The sequence below is a fragment of the Narcine bancroftii genome, chromosome 6, assembly GCF_036971445.1.
Source record: "Narcine bancroftii isolate sNarBan1 chromosome 6, sNarBan1.hap1, whole genome shotgun sequence".
NCBI lineage: Eukaryota > Metazoa > Chordata > Chondrichthyes > Torpediniformes > Narcinidae > Narcine > Narcine bancroftii.
Genome location: NC_091474.1, coordinates 153853733 through 153879588, shown reverse-complemented (window position 1 = coordinate 153879588; position 25856 = coordinate 153853733). Strand labels below are relative to the sequence as shown.

At 38.6% G+C, this 25856-nt stretch overlaps 1 protein-coding gene across 3 annotated transcripts in view; it reads left to right on the top strand.

Moving 5' to 3' along the window:
• Positions 1 to 25856, top strand: part of LOC138736611 (kelch-like protein 29) — a 483106-nt gene that overhangs the window by 302915 nt on the left and 154335 nt on the right. For all 3 annotated transcript variants that reach the window (XM_069886405.1, XM_069886406.1, XM_069886404.1), the window contains one exon: positions 17296 to 17443. In XM_069886405.1, coding sequence (XP_069742506.1) covers positions 17296 to 17443 — 148 coding nt within the window. The remainder of the gene's footprint in view (positions 1 to 17295; positions 17444 to 25856) is intronic.

Here is a 25856-nt window from a genome sequence, read left to right as displayed (position 1 = left end):
TTCTATATTATGTTCCTGCACAATTTGTTCTGAATTTCAGATTCAGATTTATGGTCAGTGCACATATAGGATATCACATACAGCTGACATTCTTTTTTTCCTGTAGGTGAGGCAGAATTACCTCTTGTTGATAGTGCAAAAAAAAACCTGTCCTCAGCATGTACATGTAAACAAATAAAGAAGTGTAAACTGTACCAAAAAATAGAGGAAAATATCAAAATATTAAGAGTCCTTAAATGAGTCCCTGATTATTGTTGAGGAGTCTGATGGTTGAGGGATAGCAGCTATTCCTGAACCTGATGGTGTGAGTATTGTGGCACCTATACCTCTTTCCTGATGGTAGCAGCAAGAACATAGCATGTGCTGGGTAGTGTGTGTGGTGGTACACCACCAGCCTACTGCAGGGGGAAACCTCTGTACCTGCAGGAGTGTAATGGGGACAGGACAACACCTGGCCAGCTGCCAATCAGTCGGCCTGAATGGATCAAGCCCCACCCAGTCAGGTGTCAATCACCCTCCGGGATAAAAGCCTGCGCCAGCCTCCCGAGGCCTCACACTGAGTTGCTGCAGCCACAGCCAGCCTGACTCTGTGGAGGTTTTTGTGGATTAAAGCCTGTTGTTCAGTCTTTACTTTGTGTGTGTCTGATTCTGTCTAACAGCGCACCACAGTGTGGATCCTTGCTGATTGCTGATGCTCTGATGGCAGTGTTCCCTGTAGATTTTCTCAATGGTGGGAAGGGTTTTTACCCGTGATGCCCTGAGCAGTGTCCACCACCTTTTGCAGGGCTTTGCGCTCAGGAGTATTGGTGTCTCCATACCAGACCATGTTGCAACTTGCAGGGTGCACCTGCAATGACCCTGATGATGCCAATGTCAGTTGCAGGTGATTTTTGTTAGTCCAGGGAAGCATCTTGAGTTGATAAAGGTATAACATAAATGCAAAAACAATTTCCCTATGAATACATGTGACAAGTATCAATTATATAACTTCTGAAGTCAAGCAAAAGAGTAAATGGGTTAGAATTTGATATCACAGCAATAGTTTCAATGGAAGAGGTACTTCTCGTAAGATTGTTCTGCTTAAAAATCAAAGCTGCTGTCTTAGCTGTTTTGTGAAAATGGCACTTAACCATTAAAATGCATTCATGACTTGCTATTCCTATATTTGGACATTTTCTACAGTTTAATCCTGCTACAGAAAATTGTTTCTTGTCATTTCAAATTTAACTCTCATTTTAATAATGGATTAAAGTGTTAATTACTGTCAATCATGTCTATGGCATTGAAAATGATCCATGATCATTTCAATTGAAGTATTTTTAAATGCGGTTTTTCAAAATGCTTTCTACCTTTCTAACTCCTCTTAACCAGTATTGCCTCTTGGTATCTAACATGGCATTTCATTCAGCCATTTAAACAGAAACTTTCCCTCATTTCTTGTGCTTTAACGTTCCTTGACTCAATCTAATTGGTGAAGGAGATGCATGGGCTTTTTAGTGATTTCACAAATGCCGCAGTTACTGCGCTGTGCAATTATTCATTCATTCTTTTAGCAACGTGACAAATAAAACATTGAAAGAAAAGATAAATCTAATTGGGTTAACTGACAGCGAACTGCATTAGATGGCTTAATGCAGAATTGTTTGCATCTACATGTCAGAAAATTAGTGGTAAGTAATCGATCTATGTTGGCAGCTCAGAAATGTTATTTTGTAGATGTGATGCAAGCAAAGGAGTATGTATAACATTGTCATATTAATTAGTAGCAAACAAGGTAACCTGTGCCTTGCAGAATTGGAAAAATCTTCACTGCAAATCTTCTCCACTTAGAGCACAACATTGTTAACTATTTTTTCCTGTTCATCTATCACACTATCTAATTCAGTCTCATTCACTTATTCTAAATATTGTCCATTCAGAAGGAAAATATTCTAGATGCAGGAGCTTAATGACAATAACATTTCTGGTGATTATTTCATTTTTAAAAATGTAATTGAGATATCTAAGGTCAGATGGAAGACAACAATCCAGTAAAAGGACAGTGTTCAAAACAGATGACTGCAGTGCTGGCTCCTTGAGCAAAATGTAATTATTTCCCCAGCATGTCAGAAAATCAATTGTACACAGTAGAGATATGAATTTGACAGTTCTGCAGACACTTAACCACTTGTTAATTGGAAGTGCCAATCCTTTTCCGTGAGAGCTGGACAAGTCCGCATGAGGTAAATTCAGATTTTCAGAACCTTCTGATTTTGGTTTCAGATTTGTTGTTTCTAAACTTAACGATATCTACATCTCTGTGGGTCAAGAGGGCACTGCCATTTTATCCCGGAGATGGAGTTTATTTAATGCATGCAAAGAGAATACTTCTCTTTGATTCATACAACTGGGATTGCTGGATTTGCCTTCAAATTCTTGTAACACCAGTATGATTTGAGACTAGTGCACTTCGAAGGAAAGAATTCTTAAAATGACTGTTTCCTTTATTGCATATTGTTTCACTCTGCATTGTGACCTCCATATTATAGTGATCTATTTTACATCACTTTTAAATGTAAGTCATTAATCGAAACTTGCTATCATTTAACTTTTTTAATTTTAATTACCTCTCAATTTTTTCTGGCACATACTGCTAGATAACATTTTCTGAAAGATGCAGTTGTCTTATGCTAAGCATTACAAGCAGTAGAATTGATAGTCTGCTGTGGTTTGTTGACCTGGAATTATCAAGTCCAAGTCAAGTTTATTGTCATCTGATGAAATAGCGTTCTTCAGTCCTTGGTGCCAAAAAAAAAGCAGACATGAAACTAGACATAACACACATACAGACAAACAGTACATATGCAGGACAAGTATTTCATCTATACAAATAAATAAATAAATATTATTTCAAGAAAATGAAAGCCTTGGATAATTAGTGTGAGTAATTCCGTTAGTCATTCAGCTTTCTCACTGCCCTTGGGAAGAAGCTGTCCTCAGCCTGGTGGTACTGGCTCTGATCCTCCTGTATCTCTTCTATGACGGAGCAGCTGAAAGGTGCTGTGTACATGGTGTAGAGGATCCTCAATGATATTGCGCGCTTTCTTCAGACTGGTCCCAGTAGATCATATCGATTGTGGGGGGCGGGGGGGGGGGGGTTAGCGAGACTCCAGTCATCATCTCTGCCACTCTTATGGTCCTGTGGATTGTCTGTCTATTAATCCATTTATCTGCAGCAACCATACCACACCGTGATGCAGCCGGCCAGGACACTCTCAATAGAGCTCCTATAGAAGGTTGACATAATGGTGGTTGGTAGCCTTGCCTGCTTCAGTCTTCTCAGGAATTATGCTTTGCAAATTAGCAAAAACACCTATACCTGATCTAAAATGTACTCAATCAGCAAAAGTTAAACTGATGCTTAAGTAACCTATTCAAATGAACTTCACCATTTGGACTTTTATAATTCTGGCTGTATAGTTGATCATTACAAGCTGTAGGTGTGTGGGTGACTTAGTTGTATAAATTGCTGTGAAGCGTGATTTTATGATACTTGAATTGTTGAAAGGTCAGTTAACTGATTAAACAACTTCATTATCATATAGACTCTAAATATTTCATTATAGAAGCTAAATTAATCAACTTCTTTGTATTTCACTACAATCACAGCATCTACAGACTTTATTATTGAGCATAAACTACTCTGCCTGTTTTGAAGTTTTAGCCTGATATCTGTGACATTTGTAATTTAGGCTGCAGTAATGAGCATTTTGGTGTATCAGTAAAAACATTGGAACAGAAAATGAACAAATTTGTATGTTAATTGAGCGCAGATGAAAATTGTTCAGATGTATGCAGAACGTATGATGTGCCCTAGGCCATTTTAGAAGAGAACCAAAATGAAAGAGCATGGTACCTGGACTTCACAACTACATCTTATAACATCAAAAATTTGGAAACTACTTCAGCAGTCCACATTATTATGAACTCACATTTTAGTAAAATGGAATTATCATTGTAAGGTTTAGTATAGACAGGAGGGACTGAATGATCACAGTTAACATTCAACATTTTACGCAAGTACAACAGAAGTCTTAGCCCAGCAATAATTCAATACATTGGAAGAACTGAGCAAAGGCTTGTCACAGTCTGTTCCAGAATTCAATACATTTGCAAAGACATTGTGATTTTGCAAAGGAAAACCATTCTGACTGCTAAAGAGATGAAAAGCTTTGTGAAGCAGCTCTTAAGGCCACCCATTTTTTGTGGAATTCAGCACAAAGCATGCATGCTATGTGAATAACTAGGCTTTTCAGTGGATTGACCTGTGCCAGGAGGATCTTTTTGGGAAGCAAAGTACTTCATTTTGATTTTGTCTAACAGTGGAGGTCACTTGGAGAGACTGGTGCCAGGGTCTTAGAAGCTTCGTGAAGGCCGTCCAGTTTGAGTCTTGCCTACAAAAGGACCACAGCTCGTATGGATGGACATTTCTTCAAAGGCAACACAAGAAGAATTTTTGAGTCTGTAGCATCCTCAACTCCAGTCTTCCCATCAGTTCAACATTAATTTAAGACATCAAATTTAAAAGGCCTATGTTTCAACACTGAATTTAAAAGACTGAACTTTGAAGTAACTTTCTGTATTTTGGCCTGGACTATGATGGTTTGGGTATTTCACACTCACACATACACTTGACGCCTCTGCATAGGTGGGAATAGATTTAGTGTGAAGGATGGTTTAAAAATTGAGACTAATTTTATTTCTAACTCTTAAACTATAGTGTTTTAAAATTAAACACTTTCTGGTTCATTGTCTATTGCTGCTCATTGAGCATGGTTCGTAACAGCATAAATTAAAAATTGTAACTATCTTGTCTTGCATGGATGTGAGCTGAACAGACAAAAGAATAAAAAATACACAGAAAATAAATTTGTAGGAAATACAAAAAGTGTGGAAATAATGCAGGAATAAAATATAAAGTGCAGCATATTTTGTGAAGGAACCGATTAATGACTCATCAGAACTGTGACCTTTTCATTCAATAAGAAGAAAGCCTTTTTTTTCTAGAGAATGTACATTACGTTTGATGATGTGAAGTAGCTGAAACCAATACCAACCTAATTCAAATTCTGGTATAATATTTTAGACATTCTCATTGCCTTTATTCATTTTTTTTTAAATATGTGACATGATGGTCCTTGAATGAACCAATATGATATAAATTATATACCAAAGATAGCCTCAGGCAATTCAAATCAAAATATCTCATAGTTCAGGCATGGTGTCAAATTATTTCAACAAATCATGGCAGGAATGTGATGTGATGGTAATGTCCATTTTATTATGCAGAGTATAAAATGTATATCATTCTTAAATTTAGTGGCATATTAGCTTTATATTCTGACAGAAATACAAGAAGATTGGGGAATATATAAAGTAGATCTTTGAGGAATAGTTTGTCCAATTTTTTTTTAATTTAAAAGGCTGATTATTTAAAACTATACAATACTTAACTTTCACTTTCCAAAGATTCCAGCAATATTTTTTCCAAAAGGATGCAACTAAATTGTATTTGCAAAAAATAAGTAAGAATCCAAAATTCCAAATTGGGAGTTTCATTTTGTGCAAAATTGCAGCTTTGCTAAAGCAAAAATGTAGGTGAAACATGCATTAGCTTCAGTGTTTAAACCCTTTGACATTTCCCAATATCAGTCCACAGAGTCCTCAGATAGCTACTGTATATCTTGGCGAATAGGTCGATCCCCTTTTCTTCATCCTCATTTTAATGGTTTTATGTTCTATCTGGCATATAAGTCGACCACCATTATTAAAGCTGTCCAGGCCTCACATGAACAATACAAAAAATTTTTAAACACCCCAATCACAAATAGCAAACCTGTAAATTAAGTTTAAAAAAAACCTCAGCCTACCAAGGAGGAGTGTCAACAGCCCACAGAGCTGGAGCGGTGACATCGTTCTCCTGGCGACAGCAGGAACTTTAGCCTATCAGGGAGGAATGGCAACCTCTGGGTCTCAGGAGGAATGTTTATGATGACGCGCAGCGCTGGCAGTGGGGAAGTGCTTCCAGCATTGACTTGTGCGTCGAATTGATGTCGATATGTTCATTTTTGGTGAATTTAAGGTCCCAAAAGTATATGCAGTGTACAAGTCGCCCCCCCCCCACCACTTTTTTGGAATTTTTTTTTCGGGTTTCACATCTCAACTTATACGCCAAAATATACAATAATTAAGATAATGAGAACCAATGACACTGCATCCCAGAATTTATGATTTCAGGTATTCATTCCACTAAGAATACATTTGAAAAAAAAGTATAGAGTGCAGCTGTTGCAGAAGTTGAGAGAGCTAGAAATTATGAAATTATTAACTTGAATATATTCCTGAAACATTCATTAATTGCATGACCAGCAGAATTTGATACCCTGTCCTCATCCCAACATTCTGCTGTGTATCTCTCAAAGAATATTTAATATGCAACAAGTTCAAGTTTATGGTCATACGCACCAAGTTGCAGTGATAGTTTGTTTTTCTGAGCAGTGCAGCTTGACATCTCATGTATTGTTCAGCAAGTACAATGTACTACTGGTGCAGAAGTGCAGTTACAGTGGGAGATCAGTTGGTACAAAGCAAAGGAACATTCGTACATCTGCTAATAGCAGGAAAGAAACTGTCCTTGCAACTAGGAGTGCGTGATATCACATATGGTTATGTCATGTTAATAAGAGAGTATATTCAGGCACTTTCGAGAGAATTCATTCCATTGGATTTTTACCAGTTCTCCCATAAAAAAATCAACTGTTGTAAGTCTAGCCAGTTTGTGGATGATGATACAAACGGAGGTATACTTTGCTGCATGTATTGTAGTGTGTTCATCGTTGAATCTTGTCACTCCATGACTTTGTCAAGAAAAATAATGTAAAAGGAGACAGTTCCTGAGTGATATATTTTAGCTAAATGTTAACAGCTGAATGCAGGAAGCTTGTTTAACATCAAATCATAGAATTGTAGAAAATATGCAACATGGTAGGCGGTCAATTGGCCCTTCATGTCTTCTGGTTATAAAGAACCATGATTTCTTCTTCCACCACTTGATCCATGGTACTGCATTGCAAGTACACGGGTACTTTTTTAATGAGCTGTGGAACAAACCAAGTGCCTCCATCAGAGTGAACATTGAAATAATGATTCTCAGAAAGACACTTTAGCTGTCTTAATTGGGAGATGAGGAGTGGCAGGGAGCTTGCAGTACCATACAGTTCAGCTTTTCTTAGAAGGCTGTGTCTACATAGCGGATCCTCAACATCCATTGGAGCGCTTACACCCCTAACGTCGAAGTACTCGAGATGGCAGAGGTCGACAGCATCGAGTCCACGCTGCTGAAGATCCAGCTGCGCTGGATGGGTCACGTCTCCAGAATGGAGGACCATCGCCTTCCCAAGATCCTGTTATATGGCGAGCTCTCCACTGGCTACCGTGACAGAGGTGCACCAAAGAAAAGGTACAAGGACTGCCTAAAGAAATCTCTTGGTGCCTGCCACATTGACCACCGCCAGTGGGCTGATAACGCCTCAAACCGTGCATCTTGGCGCCTCACAGTTTGGCGGGCAGCAACCTCCTTTGAAGAAGACCGCAGAGCCCACCTCACGAACAAAAGGCAAAGGAGGAAAAACCCAACACCCAACCCCAACCAACCAATTTTCCCTTGCAACCGCTGCAATCGTGTCTGCCTGTCCCGCATCGGACTTGTCAGCCACAAACGAGCCTGCAGCTGACGTGGACTTTTTACCCCCTCCATAAATCTTCGTCCGGGAAGCCAAGCCAAAGAAGAGAAAAGAGTGTCTACATAGAATCCCACTCAAAAACAACTTTGCTGTGGAGGTGACCTGACCTGTTTCGAAGGTAGAGCATGGTGATTGCCATTACTTAGATGTCAGCTGATTTGATAGGTCAGGGCATTATTCCTGCAAGATCTTTCTGGTGATATCACTAACAGATTTTAGATTTAATGTCAGCACATACATGACATCACATACAATTCTGAGATTCCTTTATTTCTACGAGCATGGAAGAATTACCACTAATTGGTAATGCAAAAATTTACTGCACACAGCGTAAACGTGTAAACAATCAAAATATCTGTAACCATATAATGAATGCAACCAATCTGACTATGCAGTACAGGGAGAACAAAGAAAATCAATAAAGTGGACAAGTAAAAGTCCTTAAATGAGTCTCTGATTGAGTTTGTTGTTGAGGAGTCTGATAGTGGAGGGGTAGCAGCTGTTCCTGACCCTGGAGGGGTGAATCTTGTGGCACCTTTACCTCTTTCCTGATGGCAGCAGCAAGTACAGAGCATTTTCTGGTCATGAGGGTCTTTGATGATTGTTACTAGTCTCCAACCACAGCATTCTCTGTTTATGTACTCAATAGTGGGGAGGGTGGATTGTAAATATATCATCATTACGGTGGAGAAAGAAATAGTTAAGATTCAAGATTCAATTTATTGTCATGTAATAAACCAGTGTCAAATTACATGACATTGCTTTTCCCTGCTGTAAGGCAGACAGATTCGCCATTGGCAGAAATTGCCTGAAGCACCTCTTGCAGTCAGAGAAAGTGAAGGGTCACCAAATGTCCATAGATTCACCTCCAGTGCTTCTGCAGCCTCGACAGACACATAGAGTCCAGTCCAAACCAATGGCAACCTGAGCTCCAGATCTGAACCTCCGACATGATCAAGAACCTTTCAGCGCCTTCGGTAACCCCTTGGATCCCAGTTTTGATATCTGACCCCTTCAGCCAGTTTTGAACCAGTCTCCAATAGTCCCCATCCCGACGTGAGTCCCCCAGTAGCAGTCTCCATCAGGCAAAAGTCTCTGTGGTTCCTCGCTTCGAGTCACCAGCAGCCTGCCAAATGCGTGGGTCTATTCAGCCGCAAAGCACGCTCACTGGTCTGCCGCTATGGTTACCGTACCATGGGTCATCTCCTCTGCTTCTCCTTCTCAGATGGGGGTGATATCCCGGTTTTCTGGTGCTATGCACCAGTCCTCCACTTCTCTGGAGTCTGCAACCCCTTGATACTGCTGCAGGTCATAGGCGCTGCCATCTTGGGCGCAGACCCCTCAGTCACGAGATTTTAAATAAGGCCGTTCAAAGCCTGTGTGGATCTAATGGCAGTTAATTGGATAGTTGAACCCCAAGAGAGCATTGTGTCACCACTCCTTGCTCTCCATGGTCCGCACCAGTGACAGGGCCACTGTTACAGCGGCTCTGGTAGCATCGCCATTTTCAACACAAGGTCAATGACTTTTCATCAATATTGAAGAAGGTTAGAAAGGAATGTTTTATGTAACTGAGAAAGGAAAGAAAAGGGGAGAATCAAGGGAATATCCATGATAGAATGGAGATCAAGAGAAACTGAATGGCACAAATTTAGGTGGTGCTGGCTAAAAGAGGATGTTGAAGACTGATCATTTGCTGCTGGTCTTTCTAGAAAAGATCAATTAGAGACTGGAAGCCACTGTCCTTTCTCATTCTCCCCCTTTTCTGCAGCTCAAGAGACAATTTCCAATTTTTGAATGTCTCTCCAAAGATGACACCTACTGAATGTTTTCATCATTTTCTGTTTTTATTATAGATTTTCAACATCTGTTGTATTTTTTAATATTTAGAACCAGGTTTGTAAGATCATTAATACCCCATATAGAATCTGAATATACACTCTAGGGAGCGGTAATGAATAATTTACCATTTCTCAGAACATTGTGAAATTATAGTTCTGGTTTTCTTTAATGGAGTCTTTTCAATAATCATCCAAATAGTGAATGCAAAGGGGTTACCAAGTCAGGAATTTGTTAGTACTCTTTGGAGCAAGGAAAATAAAGCTTTGGAGGGATATGGCCTGAATGCAGGCAAAAAGGACTAGCTTGCATAGACACTTAGGCTGCCATGGCCTGTTTCTGTTCTATAAAATTCTACAGCTCTGTATTAAGTTTGAATAAGCCGAGAACACAGTAAATCTGTTAATCTCTCCTTGTGCTGAACAGTTACTGCATTATCCACTGAGATTTTAATCTGCCTTGTTTTATGTTATGTGCGGGGTAAAATGATATAGTGGTACACTTGTTGAGGTATAGAGCAGTGAACACTACTCTTGATGGACCCCATCATAGGTTGTCCCAGATTACAGGAAATTGGAGCAATAATCAATAAGATCTAAGAAAATTCAATGAATATATTTTTACCAAAGAGCTAATAATGGAGCAAAAATTGGGCACGTGACCTAACAAATATTGTCTGTTCATTACAAATACTTGACTATTTGTAATGAACAGATTGTGGTAATGACAGAGGTTTATACATTACATTTTTATAGCATAGAGGCATTATAGATGCCACTACCAGTAATAGCAATGAGTGTGCAATATGGGCAGGAATTTATCAGGTAACTGACATCTTTGGTGAAATAGTTCATTAGGTGTATGCAAAAAGGGAGTTTGATTTGCCCCTTGTGGCTTAAGGGGTCAAGGGGTATGGAAAGAAAGCAGGAATAGGTTACTGAGGTGAAATTTTCTATGATTCTATAATTCTACATAATTAAGTGGATTTGAAGGAACATTAATGTTGAGTAGAGGACCCATGAAGTAAGGTTTAAGCGATGACTCTGAGTTGTCATATAGGTGTTTGACTGTCCTTGATCAAGCTCTGGTTTATCGGAAATGGCCCTGGTTCCTAACTCCTTTGACAGTGCCTTTGGGATTGAGGGAAAGCAGGGACTTGCACAACAGTATCAGGATGAAATTCATTTGTGTCATGACATCAGTGGCAATTGTTGACCACAGTCTTCCTGGAAATGTATCTTTTCTTGCGCTCAGATCTTCAGAAATTTTTCTGTGAGTGTAAGTTGTGGTTCATGTGACATGGCTTGAAAACCAAAAATAAAGTAGATTTCCAGTTTATCTTTAACACCACAGGGTAAATATGCATGACTTGATCATTTTGACATTGGTTTATGTACTCATTTTGTTTTTAAAGCATGCTCAATTCGAGTTTTAGATGCTGCTCAATGTGAAATATTTGCAGTTAGCTTACTGAAAAGAGGATTTTTTCTGGGATATTGGTTGAGAAAAATTCTTCACTCTAGGCATCTTTGGCTAAAAGATCTGAAAATATTTATTTTTATAGTAAATTAAAGTAAACTAAGCTAAGTGTTACAACTATATTTACTGAACCTTTAGGAGGAAAATGTACTCTAAATATTTTGAGTTGCATGAATGTTACTTTGAGTGCCATTAAGTCCCACTGGTGAACAAAGTCCCTTGACATTTATATCCCCACAAAAGCCACATTCTACTGTGTTATGTGGCTAGAAGAAAGGGCTCTCATCTTTGTACTGCTTGAACATTGTGAATTGCTCTGTGAATGTGACCGTGTGTTTACCTAGTCATGTGGATGCACTGCAGAATCCTGCTACTGGAGTGTTCTCATTAATCAACAATTAGAGAGGAGAAGAATTGTCATTCACCTTTGTAGGACGAGTGACCTGAACCACTTGGAGGGCTGGATACAGCTACTGCCTTCTGTGTGCTATTAACTGCTACACAAAATAAACCGGATGCCCTGGGGCTCCTGGTATTTGGCAGTTGACAAGCTGACGTGAAGGAATGGTTGCTCCCTTGAATAGTTCTTCAAAAAAATTCTTGGAATATAGGTATTGAGAATATGTTAATATATATTGCCCATTTGCATGTGAAAGAGGTGCTTGCTCTTCTTGAACCACTGAAGTGAGGTGTACTTGTTACTGAAGGCCAGGAACCTGGCATAGATCAAGCAATCCATCCCTACACAAGAAATCCCTACACAACCTTCTCGAGGGCATTAGAGATGCAGGAAGGGATGCAAGAATTGAACCAGACCTGAGTCCTAGGTGAAACTTGAGAACACTAGGCACTTATGGCTACAAAGCAAATCCAGACAGAATAGTAGACGCTCAAACCGACTGTAGGTGCCTGCCTCACCTGGAAGATCTGTTGGTGGCCCTGGATGGTGCTGAGCGAAAATGTGTCAGGTGGTCAGATCATGCTGGAGTTGACAGAAGTATTGGAGGATAATGTGTCGTATATGTAGGCTGATAAAGTGTAAAGGTTTGCCTGGGGAGGAGGGGTAAGGGCAGGAAAAGCTTTTCTTCCCTCCCTCCCCTACAAAATGGTTTCTCCCTCTACCTGATGATGAATTAGAATACAGAAGAGAGATAGAGGAACTTCTTGCATGGTGCCAGGTGAACAACCTCTACTTAATATCAGCAACCAAAGAGGGGCAGAGCTCATTTGCCAGTCACCTCAATAATGCTGAAGTGGAGATGGTGCCTTTAAATTTCAAGGGGTAAACATCTTCTGTGTCTTGTGACTTGTTCTAGTCCACCCACTTTTACACAAAGGCCAAGTAGCACAGCAGTACCTCCAGTTCCTGAGAAGTCTGAGAAAATTTGGCATGTCATCTGTCTCCATATACAACTTCTATATTTGCACAATTAAAAGCATCCGATCAGGTTGCATCACTACGAGGTATGGGAAATGTTCCGCCCAAGACTATAAGAAACTGCAAAGGGTTGTGAATGTGACTCAGAACCCTCACACATACCAAATCCTCTTCCTCGACCCCACCGATAATTCTTGCAGTCTTGGAAAAGCAGCCAACATTTTAAAAGACTCATGCCACCCTGGCCATACTCTCTTCACCCTCCTCCCATTGTGAAGAAGATTCATGATTATGAGATCACACACTATCATGTTTAAGAATAGTTTATTTACTGCCATTATCAAAGTCCATAACGAGCCCTAAAATAATAAAATTATGTTGACTTTTCTCCATGTGTGGTGTGCTATTCAACAGAAGCGCAAACACATAAAACATAACATCTGTTCTTCAGGCTTTATTCAACATAAACTTCCACAGAGCTGGCTGTGAGGAATGCTGTTACAAGCTCTGAGACTGTCTTCAAAGGGCCGGATCTGGCTTGTATCCCGGAGGGTGATTGACAACCGACCGGGTGGGGCTTGGTCCATTCAGGTCAGCTGATTGACAGCCGGCCAGGTGTTGCCTTGTCCCCATGCTCTTCTGCAGGCACAGAGATCGCCCCCTGCTGTAGGCCGGTGGTGCACCACCACATTCACCCCCTTCTTTAAAATTATCCCGGGGTGGGGGGCGGGAGGTTGCAGTCCGTGATCTATCCAGAGACCCAAAAACTTATATACATTATTTACAGGTTTAGATGCTCCAGCAGCCATCGGAGTCTCTGCAACCGTCACAGGGCTGGGGCTCCTGGTCACTGGTCAGTAAGGGTATGCAGGGGCTGGTGGTATGGGCCGGAGTGGGTGGCATGGTGCAGTGCAGAATGGGGGGCCGGGGTTGAGGTTTCTGTGACACATTGGATTGGTGGGGGGGTGGGGTGGTTCATCCCCCATGGTTGTAGTGAGTCCTTAGTGCCCAAGGAGGTCTTCAGTGTCCCATTGCTGTCTGGGGTTGGGGGGGTGGGGGGTTTCAGGCTGGCGTGGTCCTAGGCTGGAGGATTCTGTGCTTTGGTGGGTACTCCTGCTGGCACCAGGTCCCTGGTTGAGATGGTGTCCTCCCTGCCACTGCTGAACCTAATGTAGGCGTAGTTGTGGTTCGAGCATAGGAGGAACACCTGCTCGACCAGGGGTTTAGCCTTGTGTGCTTGCACGTGTCTACGCAGGAGCACTGGTCCCGGAGACATGAGCCATGCTGGGAGAAATGTTCCTGTCGCTGATTTCCTATCCGTTGATTTTGATGTCCATCATGGAGCGCCTGAGGTCATGGGGATGTCCCTGGTCAAGGTGGTGGCTGCTAGGACCATCTTGGGGTTCAAGTCATCCTTCCCCAATAGTGGAGGCGAGTCGTGGCCGTCGGCATCATCTGCAGGCATCGGGAGAGGTGAGTGTCAACGGTTAGTGGCATCTGGAGGCGTGGGGTGGCCTGGTCAGCGCCCGTGTTGACTACATTGACATCATCATAAGTACTGTCTTCATTGGAGGCCTGGGAGGGCCCAGATGGTGGTGGCACCTCTGCATGACCCACCCAAGAAGGTGGCGCTGCATGGGAGTGCAAGGCATGGGTGGCCTTCTTCCCTGGCTGCGCTAGTTGCGCAGGGGGAAGTGACATCACACCATCAGTGAGGGCGACGTCATCACGGGCAGCAGAAGTGACGTCATTCTGTAGACTGGAAGTGATGTCGTTGTAGTCCTCAGGAGGTGGCACTGGCTAGGGCTAGTCCGGGCGTATGGTCTGCACACGGCTATAGTTGCCAGTGAGGCCAAAAGTTGGCCTGCTGGGGTTGGGGAGGCCGGAAGTGGCTGCAGGGGTAATAGTGTCGCCCGGCAATCGCACGTGGCAGGGATCAAAAGGGAGGGGGGAAGATTGTAGAGGGCCCCTGAGCTGCCGGTGGGCTTTGGGAGGCATACTTTGGCGAAGCAGCCTTTCTTGCCACATCTTGAACAGTACTGGTTTCGGGGCAGGCAGTTTTGGAGCTATAGACTATCAGACCCACACCAGGACCCATAGTTCTTACAAGGGCGTTGGGCACCAGCAGCAGCGATATTTTCATCCTATCTGGTCTAGGGCCACAGCAGCCATCTGTGCTAACCCCATAGAGGCATGGGGAAGTCTGGACTCGAAGGCTTCGGTGTGCAGGGCTACTGCCTCCAGGGTTTGGACTACCTCCACTGTTTTTGCCAGGGAGTAGATATTGTCCTCTAGCAGCTTCTGCCTGATGGCTCTCACATGTAGCCCTCGGACGTAGATGTCTCTGATCAGCCTCTCAACCTCCCTTTCATTTACCCTGGGTTCAGCCAGCCAGACAAGGTCGGGCCAACTCACGCAGGGCTCCCAGGTAGGACTTGGCTCTCTCCCGGGCAGCTTGGAATGGATACTTAGGAAGTACCTTGCGAAGACCTCGTTCGTGGTCTAGAGGGTGTTCGTCACTTCCGAGTACCCGATGCAGTCTTTGAGCACCTGGAAGGCTCGGGGACCCAGCTTCAATCGGAGTGAAACGAGGCTTTTTCTGTCAGATTTCAGGATGCCGTTGGCGTGTGCTTTGATGATTGCTTCGACAGTGTCCTCCAGATCTCAAAGCGTGTTTGTGCTTCTGGGTGGCGTGGGTCGATTTTGAGGCAGCTTTAAATTTTATGTCGAATAAATTGTGTTGTGCTATCGAACAGAATCCAACACACAAAACTTAGTCTGTTTGCCAGGCTTTATTTAACATAAACTTCCACAAGCTGGCTTTGAGGAATGCTGTTGCAAGCTCTGAGACTGTCTTCGAAGGGCCAGTTCTGGCTTATATCGCGGAGGGTGATTGACAGCTGACCGGGTGGGGCTTGGTCCATTCAGGTTGGCTGATTGACAGCCAGCCAGGTGTTGCCTTGTTCCCGTGCTCTTCTGCAGGTACAGAGGTTGCCCCCTGAAGTAGGCTGGTGGTGTATCAACACACCATCCCATCTGGTTTTACTCTTACTTTCTGCTCTGTGTGTAAGATGCCGTCAGGTCTGCTTGCAAAACAATCTCTATCACTGCATCTTGGTATGTCACAATAAACAAAGTTGTCAAGTTGATCAAAATGTAGAGAATAAAATGGGATAAGTGTAAGTGGGTACTTGGATGATTAGTACATACACAATGGGCCTTAAGTCCTGGTTCCATCCTCCCAGAGCATCATCAATTCTCCCAAAAAAAAGTTTCTCCTTTGGTCTGCTGATCTTTTTGATACTGCTCAGGGCCATACTTTATATACAAGTTGTGATTGCATTTGAAGTAGCCTTGCTTCCTGAACAGAGTAAGTTCTTCATATACAAAGTAACTTGAAGAGTTTGGTTAACCAAGTGAGACAGCTGAGAAGCAAGTGTGTTTGTTAACTCACAACAGTGATGACCAGCAATGAGAAATTTCTCCCTGCATATATCCATTGAATGCAGAACCAAAGCCCAAGATGGAGGGAGGGAATGTGATATGATCTGGGATGTTTTGTTGGATAAACAAGGAACCCCCCACTCTAAATTTGCACTTTCTTCCAATTTGGTTTTAATTTTGGTTTTGATCTTGATTGAATTTTAAATTGTTTTTGTAATCAAGAATTTACTTAGATATATGTAGATATACAATACCCTGTACATCAAAATATAGGCAATACAGCGTTCTCGATGATGTATGAAATGCCTGTTTCCTTTTCCAAATATGTGAGGAAAATTCCTGAAATTTGCAAACAATTGTTGAGCTTTGGGTTTTTTCCTTTTCCATTTATTCATACTATTTGTGCATTTTTGTCCAGTTGCTCTTCAATCACTTCACATTGAGTTCATTAAATTAATAAATGATTGAATTAAACAATTTCAATTCCTCTTGCTGCAACAACTGGATTAAGTTACCATTAGTTACAGAAATTGTTCAAATCAAAATCATGCATATAAATGACCAGTTACTTTTGAAACTATGCACACATTATCGTTGTCCTGCTATTAGGAGGTAGATCTACTGCAGATGTATCTGAGGAAGATTGATTTTTTTTATTGTCAAGTAATACATAACTACCAGTTTGGGAAAAATATTGTGAGATGTCTGTTTTACCATGTTAAAATACAAACAAAAATATTTGTCATTCTTCATATTTTTTTTCTCTTTAGCAGACAAAAATATTATGACATGTAAAAAGGAAATTATTTTTGCCTGTGATTTCCCACTGAGTTCAACCAATTTTATGTTTGCTGGCTCTGAATAGTTGTCTGCTGTGTTAATTATACATATGGGACAATATTATAGTTATTAGTGTAGAAAATGTATTCTGGAAATTGCCAAGTCACCTTTATAATTTCTGCTTTTACAGAATTTCAACCAACATAAGAACTGGCTTGTAGTTTTTAGATATATTTTGGCAAAAATTGGAATTTTACTCAAAATCAGATGCTGAATCTAAGCTTTTATATTCCAGCCTTCAGAAAGGCAGGGACTACAGTGTACGCAAGTAATCACAGAACATAATGGACTCAATAGTCCTAAGTGACCTTGCTAAAAGTCTTCTGTAATTCACCGTGACATTCAATTTACTGCTGTGAAAAAAAATAAATGAAAATATTAATTCTGAACGGATATAATCTCAGAGAGTAATAGTCTACCAGGTAAATATTTGAAATGTATTCTCAAATATTATCAGTGTCTACATATTGGATAGCTTGGTGTGGTGCATATTATGAGACACGTCTAAATTTTTTTTTTCCATCCTAAATATAGACTTCAAGTACTTCTAAGGTTGACAGTCAGACCCAAGGACAAATGCTAAGTAAAGGCGTGAGATGGGGACAGACTCCTATCAATCAGTCAACTCCCTGGGACACTGATGAACCACCATCCAAGCAGATGAGAGAAATAGAAAATGCCGGTATGTATTTTTTTATTTCCTTTAACCCAGGAGAAAGTGTAGTTTCTCTTTTTTTTTGGTGATGAAACAGTTGAGCAACTGCTTCAAGAGCTAAATTGAAGCTCCAAAATTGTTTAAATATTAGAGCTATTGGCTGAGATGTTTAGTCAAAGCACAACGTTGCTTATTGCTGTACGCATTTTGAAGGTACAGTCAAAAAGTTGTGTTGAATACACAGAGGGACGCTTTAATTCAATGAAAATGAGTAATGCTAATGAGAGTATTTAATGGTTGTCACTGACCCAAACAGTATTTATTTAAAGGGAGATTAATGGCAGGAGTTTTCTTATTATGCACTTTATTTTGTGAAAAAAAAATCCATAGGGAATCAGCCAAATTGAAAATACTCAGGCAAAATGTGTTCAGTTCAGTCTTTTGGGTTAATTTAAGAAGAACCTTGCTAGAATCTGGCCTTGCCATAAGTGGCAACAACCGAATATCAAATTGACTAGCACGGCATGTTTTTATTAATTGAGGGATCTTCCAGGATTTGATTGGAAATTTGGAGTAAGCAAAGATGACCAGGCAGCAAAGCACTAGAAACCAAGATAAGGTAGATTGTTTTTCAAGTTCCTGTTCATGCAAAAAGAAAAATTTGTAGATTAGCATGAGCAACATTGCATTAAATAGAAGAGACTGCATTCAAATGTTGCTGAGTTTTTCACATTTGAAATAAATACTCTTGAACAACATAGCCTTAAACATCTTTACAGTTGATATCTTCATGTGCAAAATAGAAATAATAGTTTTAAACAACTTTATAGGTAATAAACTACTTTTGAAATAGTGCTGCACAGTAGACAAATGTATTTGGTAGACTGGGCACTGCAAGTCTCACAGAATATCTTTATATAAGGCATGAGAGCTTAGAAATTTCAATCACATAATATTTGACAAGAAAAATAATGTTGAAATCTGAATGTTGTCTACTCTAAAATATTGCACGGAATTATTGAATCGATGACCCACAGAGAATATGGCTTTAGAACTAAACTTTTGATTTGGTGGCCTCTCACATCCAATCTGGTCTTCAAAGGAGACAATCACAATATTGTAAGTGGCTTCCTTTCAGCTTTCTACACTTTCCCTGAACCAAGAGCACATTGAAAATGCAAGCTCCAAGTTACTTAAATTTCCTGTCCATTCTCTCCCATTGATGCTTATAAAAGGCAACTTTGAGAAAAAATTTCATAACTTGAAATGGAGAGGAGATTAAGAGTTACTGAACTGTGTCATTTAAGGAATTCCTAACAAAAGCCAGCTCTTTGCCAGCCGGCCTGGCACCCACCTTCAGGTTTCAATAGATAAACTGCATCAGGATATTCATTTCAATCCATAGAGTTCTCCCACTTTAGTTCAATTAGATCAACATGGAATTTCAGAGCAATTGGTGCACCTGGGGATTGTGCTTCCCATTTGGCCAAAGTAATTGGAGATAAAGTAATTGTCGCTGCTTATCCAGTTGAATTCCTCAAGTAGATTTTTAAAAATATTTAATTTAATACTCCATACTACAATTATTATAACATACAGATATCAAAAAGAGAACAAATCGATTACATACATGATGGTTATCAAACCTAGCCCAAGACCCCTCCCTCCCTCCCACCCAAAAAAAAGAAGGAAAAATACAAATTGAAAAACATACAGAGGAGGATTCTACTGGGTCAAAAGGGTAAAAAGAATATCACTACAAATTTAATCCCAATATCTGAGTATATGAGTGCCAAATTTGTCAAAGCATAGAATATTTATTTCTTAGATTGTAATTTTTTTTTACAAAAATGGTGTTAAAGTCAATAATTTACCCTAAGAACCTATCATTCTATTTTTCCTCATCCATAACTTCATTAAATGTTTTAATATAGGCACATTATATTGTTGTAATAAATTTAAATTCCACCAAAACAAAAATTTCCGAGAGTAGCTTTGAATAGATTAACCTGGAAATATGCATTAGGGGGATTATGCTTACCACATTTTCAAAATTATTATGAAGTATCCAATTTAAATTTATTAGTTGATTAATGAACTTGGAACGGCCCCCTTGTTGGACTAAAATTGAGATGGCAAATATTTATGAATTTGAAACCCATCAATTTTTGTTTCGGTGGAATTTAAATTTATTACAACAACTAATCTGTATCTTACATTGATAGTATTAGAGTCTCTACATAAATTTTCCAAGATATGGTGATCCATCGTAATATTCAGATCTGTTCCCATCTCTGCCTATATTTATACAATCCTAATTTATGAGTTCCTTCTTGCAATAAAGAATATACCAAAGAAATAATTTTTTTTGACATTCCCACTCCTAATAAGAAATTCTACCTCAGTACAATTAGGAAAAAACATTGCTGGCCCTAATTCATCTCTCAAATATGCCCTTAATTGAAAATAACAAAAAAGAGTAGTACATGGTGGAGGATATTTGTTCCTCAATTATTAAAACAACATTAACTATCCTCTTTCATAGCAGTCTTCCACATTGACAATTCCTTTACAATATCATTTTTTTAAACTTTTTATTTTTCACACTATGAACCATATTGACCAAACTACACAAACATTTCCCTCTTGAATATACACAGTGTCATTTTCCCCCCTCCCTTCCCTCCCTCCTTCACCCCCCCTTCCCCACCCACTCAATGTTTAACATATATGATACATTAAACCCATTAAACAATGTCATCACACAATGAAAATAAACAAGAAAATTGTGTCATCTACTTTTACACACTGGGTCAGTTCATTTCATCTTCTTCTCCTTCTGTCATTTTGGGTGGTGGAGGTCCGCGGTAGGACTTCTCTGTTATGTTCCATGTATGGTTCCCAAATTTATTCGAATACTGTGATGTTATTTCTTAAATTATATGTTATTTTTTTCCAATGGAATACATTTATTCATTTCTATGTACCTTTGCTGTATTCTCAGGCTATCTTCTGATTTCCAGGTTGACATAATACATTTTTTTGCTACAGCTAAGGCTATCATAATAAATCTTTTTTGTGCTCCATCCAAATCGAGGCCAAGTTCTTTACTTCTTATATTACTTAGAAGAAAGATCTCTGGATTTTTTGGTATGTTGCTTTTTGTGATTTTATTTAATACCTTCCCAAAACTTTTCCACTTTCTCACATGCCCAAATTGCATGTACTGTTGTTCCTGTTTCCTTCTTACAGCACAGTATCTGTCTGATACTGTTGGGTCCCATTTATTTAACTTTTGGGGTGTGGTGTATAGCCTGTGTAACCAATTATATTGTATCATGTGTAACCTCATATTTATTGTATTTCTCATAGTTCTGGAGCATAGCTTTTCCCATGTTTCATTCTTTATGTTTAGATCTTGTTCCCACTTTTGTTTGGGTTTACAGCTTATTTCCTCGTTCTCTTTCTCTTGCAGTTTGATGTACATATTTGTTATAAATCTTTTAATTATCATTGTGTCTGTAATCACATGTTCAAAACTGCTTCCTTCTGGTAACTTCAGCCTGCTTCCCAATTTGTTCTTCAAGTAGGTTTTCAGTTTGTGGTATGCAAATATTGTACCATGAGTTATACCATATTTGTACTTCATTTGTTCAAAAGATAATAATTTATTTCCTGAAAAACAATTTTCTATTCTTTTGATCCCTTTTCTCTCCCATTCTCTAAAGGAAGGGTTATCTATTATTCAACTAGATAATAATCTAGGCCATCTATACAAATTAAATTATCAGCCATTAATGAAGAAATTACAAGATGACTTAGACCATTGGAATAATTTACCACTAATACTGATAGGAAGGGTAAATTTTGCATTAAAATAAATATCTTCCCAAAGATACAATACCTATTTCAATCGTTACCAATTCACCTAACAGAGAAAATAATAAGGAAATTCTTATGGAAAGGGAGGAAACCAAGGATAGCACTAGATAAATGAACAGAATTGTACAAACAAGGGGGCTTACAGCTACCAAACTTTAAGAATTATTATAGAGCAGCACAATTAAGATACCTATCAGATTTTTATCAAACAAGAGAAAAACCAGATTGGACCAGATTAGAGCTAGATAAAATAGGGGAGAAGGTACCTGAACATATACTATATAAGTGGGATGAAAAGCTGGTGCAACATAGGAATTCACCAGTACTGTACCATCTGCTCAACATTTGGAAGAAGATTCACGTAGAAAGGAAAAAAAAACAAATTATCAACTATCAAAATTAATTTTGACACAATATCATATATTTAAGAACTGATTATATCTTGAAAGGACCAAAAGTCCATTAATCAATGGCATTTTCGGTGATAAAGACCCTAAACCAATATCTTTACTCATTTTATTCCAAACATTGAGGAAATTGAGTGGTGTGTCTTTATCAGCAACCCACAATTTTGATTCCCACTTTTGATTTCTTTTCTCCAATTTTGTTTAGTTCTATATTAACCCATCCTGGTTTTATATTTTCAAATAAAGAAACAAGGAATCTCATCTGTGTCGCTTGATAATAATTCTTAAAATTATGGAGTTGTAGTCCTCCTAATTCATATTTCCATGTTAACTTCTCTATAGAAACTCTTTCCATTTTACTTTTCCAGAGAAATTTCTTTATTTGTTTACTTAATTCTTGGAAAAAAAAATTTGAGGTATTAATATTGGTAGCATCTGAAAAATATAATGTATCCTTGGAAATACATTCATCTTTAAACAATTCACCCTTCCAACTAAAGTTATTGGTAAATTTATCGATTTTTAAAAATCTTTTTCAATCTTTTTAAGTAAAGATAAATAATTCAATTTATATAAATACTTCATTTTGTTATCTGTATGTATTCCTAAATATATAATACCTTCCTTTGGCTATTTAAACTGTGTATCTCTCTGACACTGTGTAAAGGCATAATTTCACTTTTATTCCAATTTATTTTATAACCTGAAACTTTTTTCATATTCTTCCAGTTTGGCATACAATCTATGTAAAGATGACTCTGGTTTAGTCAAATATATTAAAACATCAGCTGAAAATAAACTTATTTCCTCTTGACCCACCCTAAAGCCCTTAATTTGTAAATCCAAGCAAATCATCTGGGCAGCTGGTTCTATAGCTACAACAAATAAAGCTAGTGACAAAGGACATTCTTGTCAATTTGATCTTGTTGAATTAAATGATGTAGGTACCTGTCCATTTGTTACTTCTTTAGCTTTAGGACTATGATATAAAGCTTTAACCTAATTTTAAAAATTTGATCCAATCTGAACTTTTCTAATACCTCAAACAAAAAAATCCCATTCTAATCTATCAAATGCCTTTTCTGCATTTAAAGCCACTGCCACACTCAGGTCACCTCGTATTTGTGCTAAATAGATTATGCTAAGCAATCTAGCTACATTTTCTGATGATTGTCTTTTTTTAACAAACCCTGTCTGATCCATATTAATTAATTTAGGTGATAAATTATTCATTATATTTGCCAAAACCTTTACTACTATTTTATAATCTAAATTTAATATTGAAATAGTTCCATATGATGAAGGTTTCAAATAATTTGTCTTTTTTACGAATCACAGTAATTATTGCTAGCGAAAATTATTCTACAAGAGAAGTTTATGAAGCTTGATCCAGTACTTGCATAAATATAGGAATTAATAAATACTTAAATTCTTTATAAAATTCAGATGGGAAACCATCTTCTCCTGGAAATTTATTAATATGTAGAGAATTCATTGCTTCTCTTACTTCTGCCTCAGTAAATGGTGTATCAAATTTAGTTTGTTCTTCTAAATTTAATCTAGGCAATATTATCTGTGATAAATAACCATTTATTTAAGTTTCATCTCCTAAAGATTCTGAAGTATGTAATTTCATATAAAAATTCTTAAAAGATTCATTTATTTTTAATGTTTGTATGTAATTATGATGGTTTCCTTTTTTATTGTATTAATTTTTCTCGAAGCTTGCTCTGCTTTTAATTGCCAAGCCAAAACTTTATGCGATCTCTCACCCAATTCATAATATCTTTACTTTGTCTTAATAATAACTTTTTCAATCCTATAAGTTTTCAATGTATTACAATGAAGCTTTTTATTAATCAATTGTCTGCTTTTGTCTTCATAAACTGACTTTTGAAGATCTTTTTTAAGACTGTAATTTCTTTTTCTAATTGGTCTACTTCTTTCATATAATCCTTTATAGTTTTAGATGTAAAACATAATTTTCCCTTGCAAATATGCTTTTAAAGCATCCCATATAATAAATTTATCATTTATAGACTTCAAATTTGTATCACAAAAATATTCTAATATGATTTAGAACGAAGTCTCAAAAATCTTTCCTTTTCAACAACAGATTTCAGGCATTGTGTAGTTATTAACAAAAGCAAATGATCAGATAAAATCCTCATCCTATAATCCGCTTCGAGACTCCTAGCTTGTATAATAGGAACTGACGTTTATAAAATATGTCCCCCATTGCCTCTCATCTGTTCCAATGAGCATAATTTGACATCTAATATCATACAAGAATAGCAGCTTTCTGATGTTTTCACTAAGTGAGGAATGAACAAAGTAAAATGTGCAAAAATCTGATCCTGGGATTTAATAAATGACAAAAATTTTTATGGTAATATTGAAATATTACAGTGAATGAATGTAAAGGCAACACCATAATATTCCCTCTCTCTGTGCTACGACCTGAACCACACTTATTCATGACTTCCTTGGTAGTTGATCCACTAATAGGATGATGAGGTATAATTTGTGATGACTCACCAGGTCACTTTTCCCAACTGCAGTGACTTTGTGGCTGAGAAGTTTAACTTACAAATGAAAAACCTTGCAAGTCATTGTCAGCCGAAATTGTGGTTCTCCCTGTGATCTATCATTTCACATGTCTTTCCTTGCAGAAGCAACAAGGAAATCAGCTGCCCTTTCCTTCCAACCACCATGGCCCTCAGCTTCAACCTTTTCCATTCTGGTATCTGGTATTAACACTTCGATACTTTAAGGAATAGCATAGTCACAATGGAATTACAATTCCAATGGCCAAAATACAATTTCAATTCATTGCAGATTTGCAATATGGTTACTCAATTAGAAAGAGAAGCTATAGTGGCTTGACAATTCAAGTATGAAAATTTAAAAAAAACAAGACTGGCTCTCCCCACCTCTCCCCTTTCACTGCGCTGTGTATTTCCTTCCTTGCTGCAACACCACAAGTTGATGGCACATTATTATTACAGATAAATTACCACTGTGTGAAGCAATGAATCCTTCACTTGCACTCAGGCATTAGAGTGTCACACATATATGACGATGAGCTGAGTTTTGCATGCTATCCAGGCATCCCAAGAATAGCTGCCACTCTCTGGTGCTATTGGAATTTAAAATCACAGTAAATCTGGTGAAAACAAAATAACAAGATTATCATGGCAGTAGTCAAACTGAGATTCTTGCATTTTACCAGATTAAGCACATTTAATTAGTTAATTTCCCTTGATTTTGAAGGGATGTTCAATGGTTTGATAATTTCCAAAGGTAGTGAGGATGAATGCAGTTTTCTCAAAATCCAGATTCATGCTTTTTTGTGAATTTCAGAGTCCTGTAAATAGACAAAGTCAGGTTGTCAGAAAAGAGTTGGTGAATTTCAGCAAATAGGTTATCTGACCACATTTTCCCCATTCTCAGCATGTGCATTTACAAAGCCCTCTTAGTTCTCTCTTGAACTGATGTAATATTAGACCTCTGGTCAATCTTGGGTACTGTGACTGTAAACATGACCATTTCAGGTCAAGACTCTGCATCAGGACTGAGAGGATGGGGATAGATCACTATTAAACGTTGGTAGTGAAGAAAATCTTTCTTGCTGTAAAAAAAAATTCAAAGGCTTAACATTTCCACAAGTAATGTAAAATCAAGAAAGATTACCTACTGACCTGAGGTTATATTTTGATATTACATTTGCTCTTGGTCAATTGAACTTAACTCAGGACAAATAGCTTAGAATTAAATTGACAATCATGAAATCACAGAGGATAGTTACAGCAGAACAGAGGGGTAGGACAGAAGGTAGTAGGTGATAGTGCAATCAAATGATGGGGGGAGAAGCCTGGGCAGATGGAATCAGGTAGGAGAAGAGGAGGTGAGAGAAGTTAAGAAAGATGAGCAAAGGGAGAAGCCAGCCCAGATGGACAGGTGTGGGAGATAAAATTCTGAAATTGTAAAATTCAATGTTCATATCATTGGATTGTAAACAACCTGATCAGAATATACAGTTGCCAATTCTTTTAATGCAGGAACAGTTACCCATGCTGTTATTGTGGCTACAACTATACAGGTTCCAGGAAAATAGTGAATCAAGTAAAATCCCTATTTTCTAACTGTTG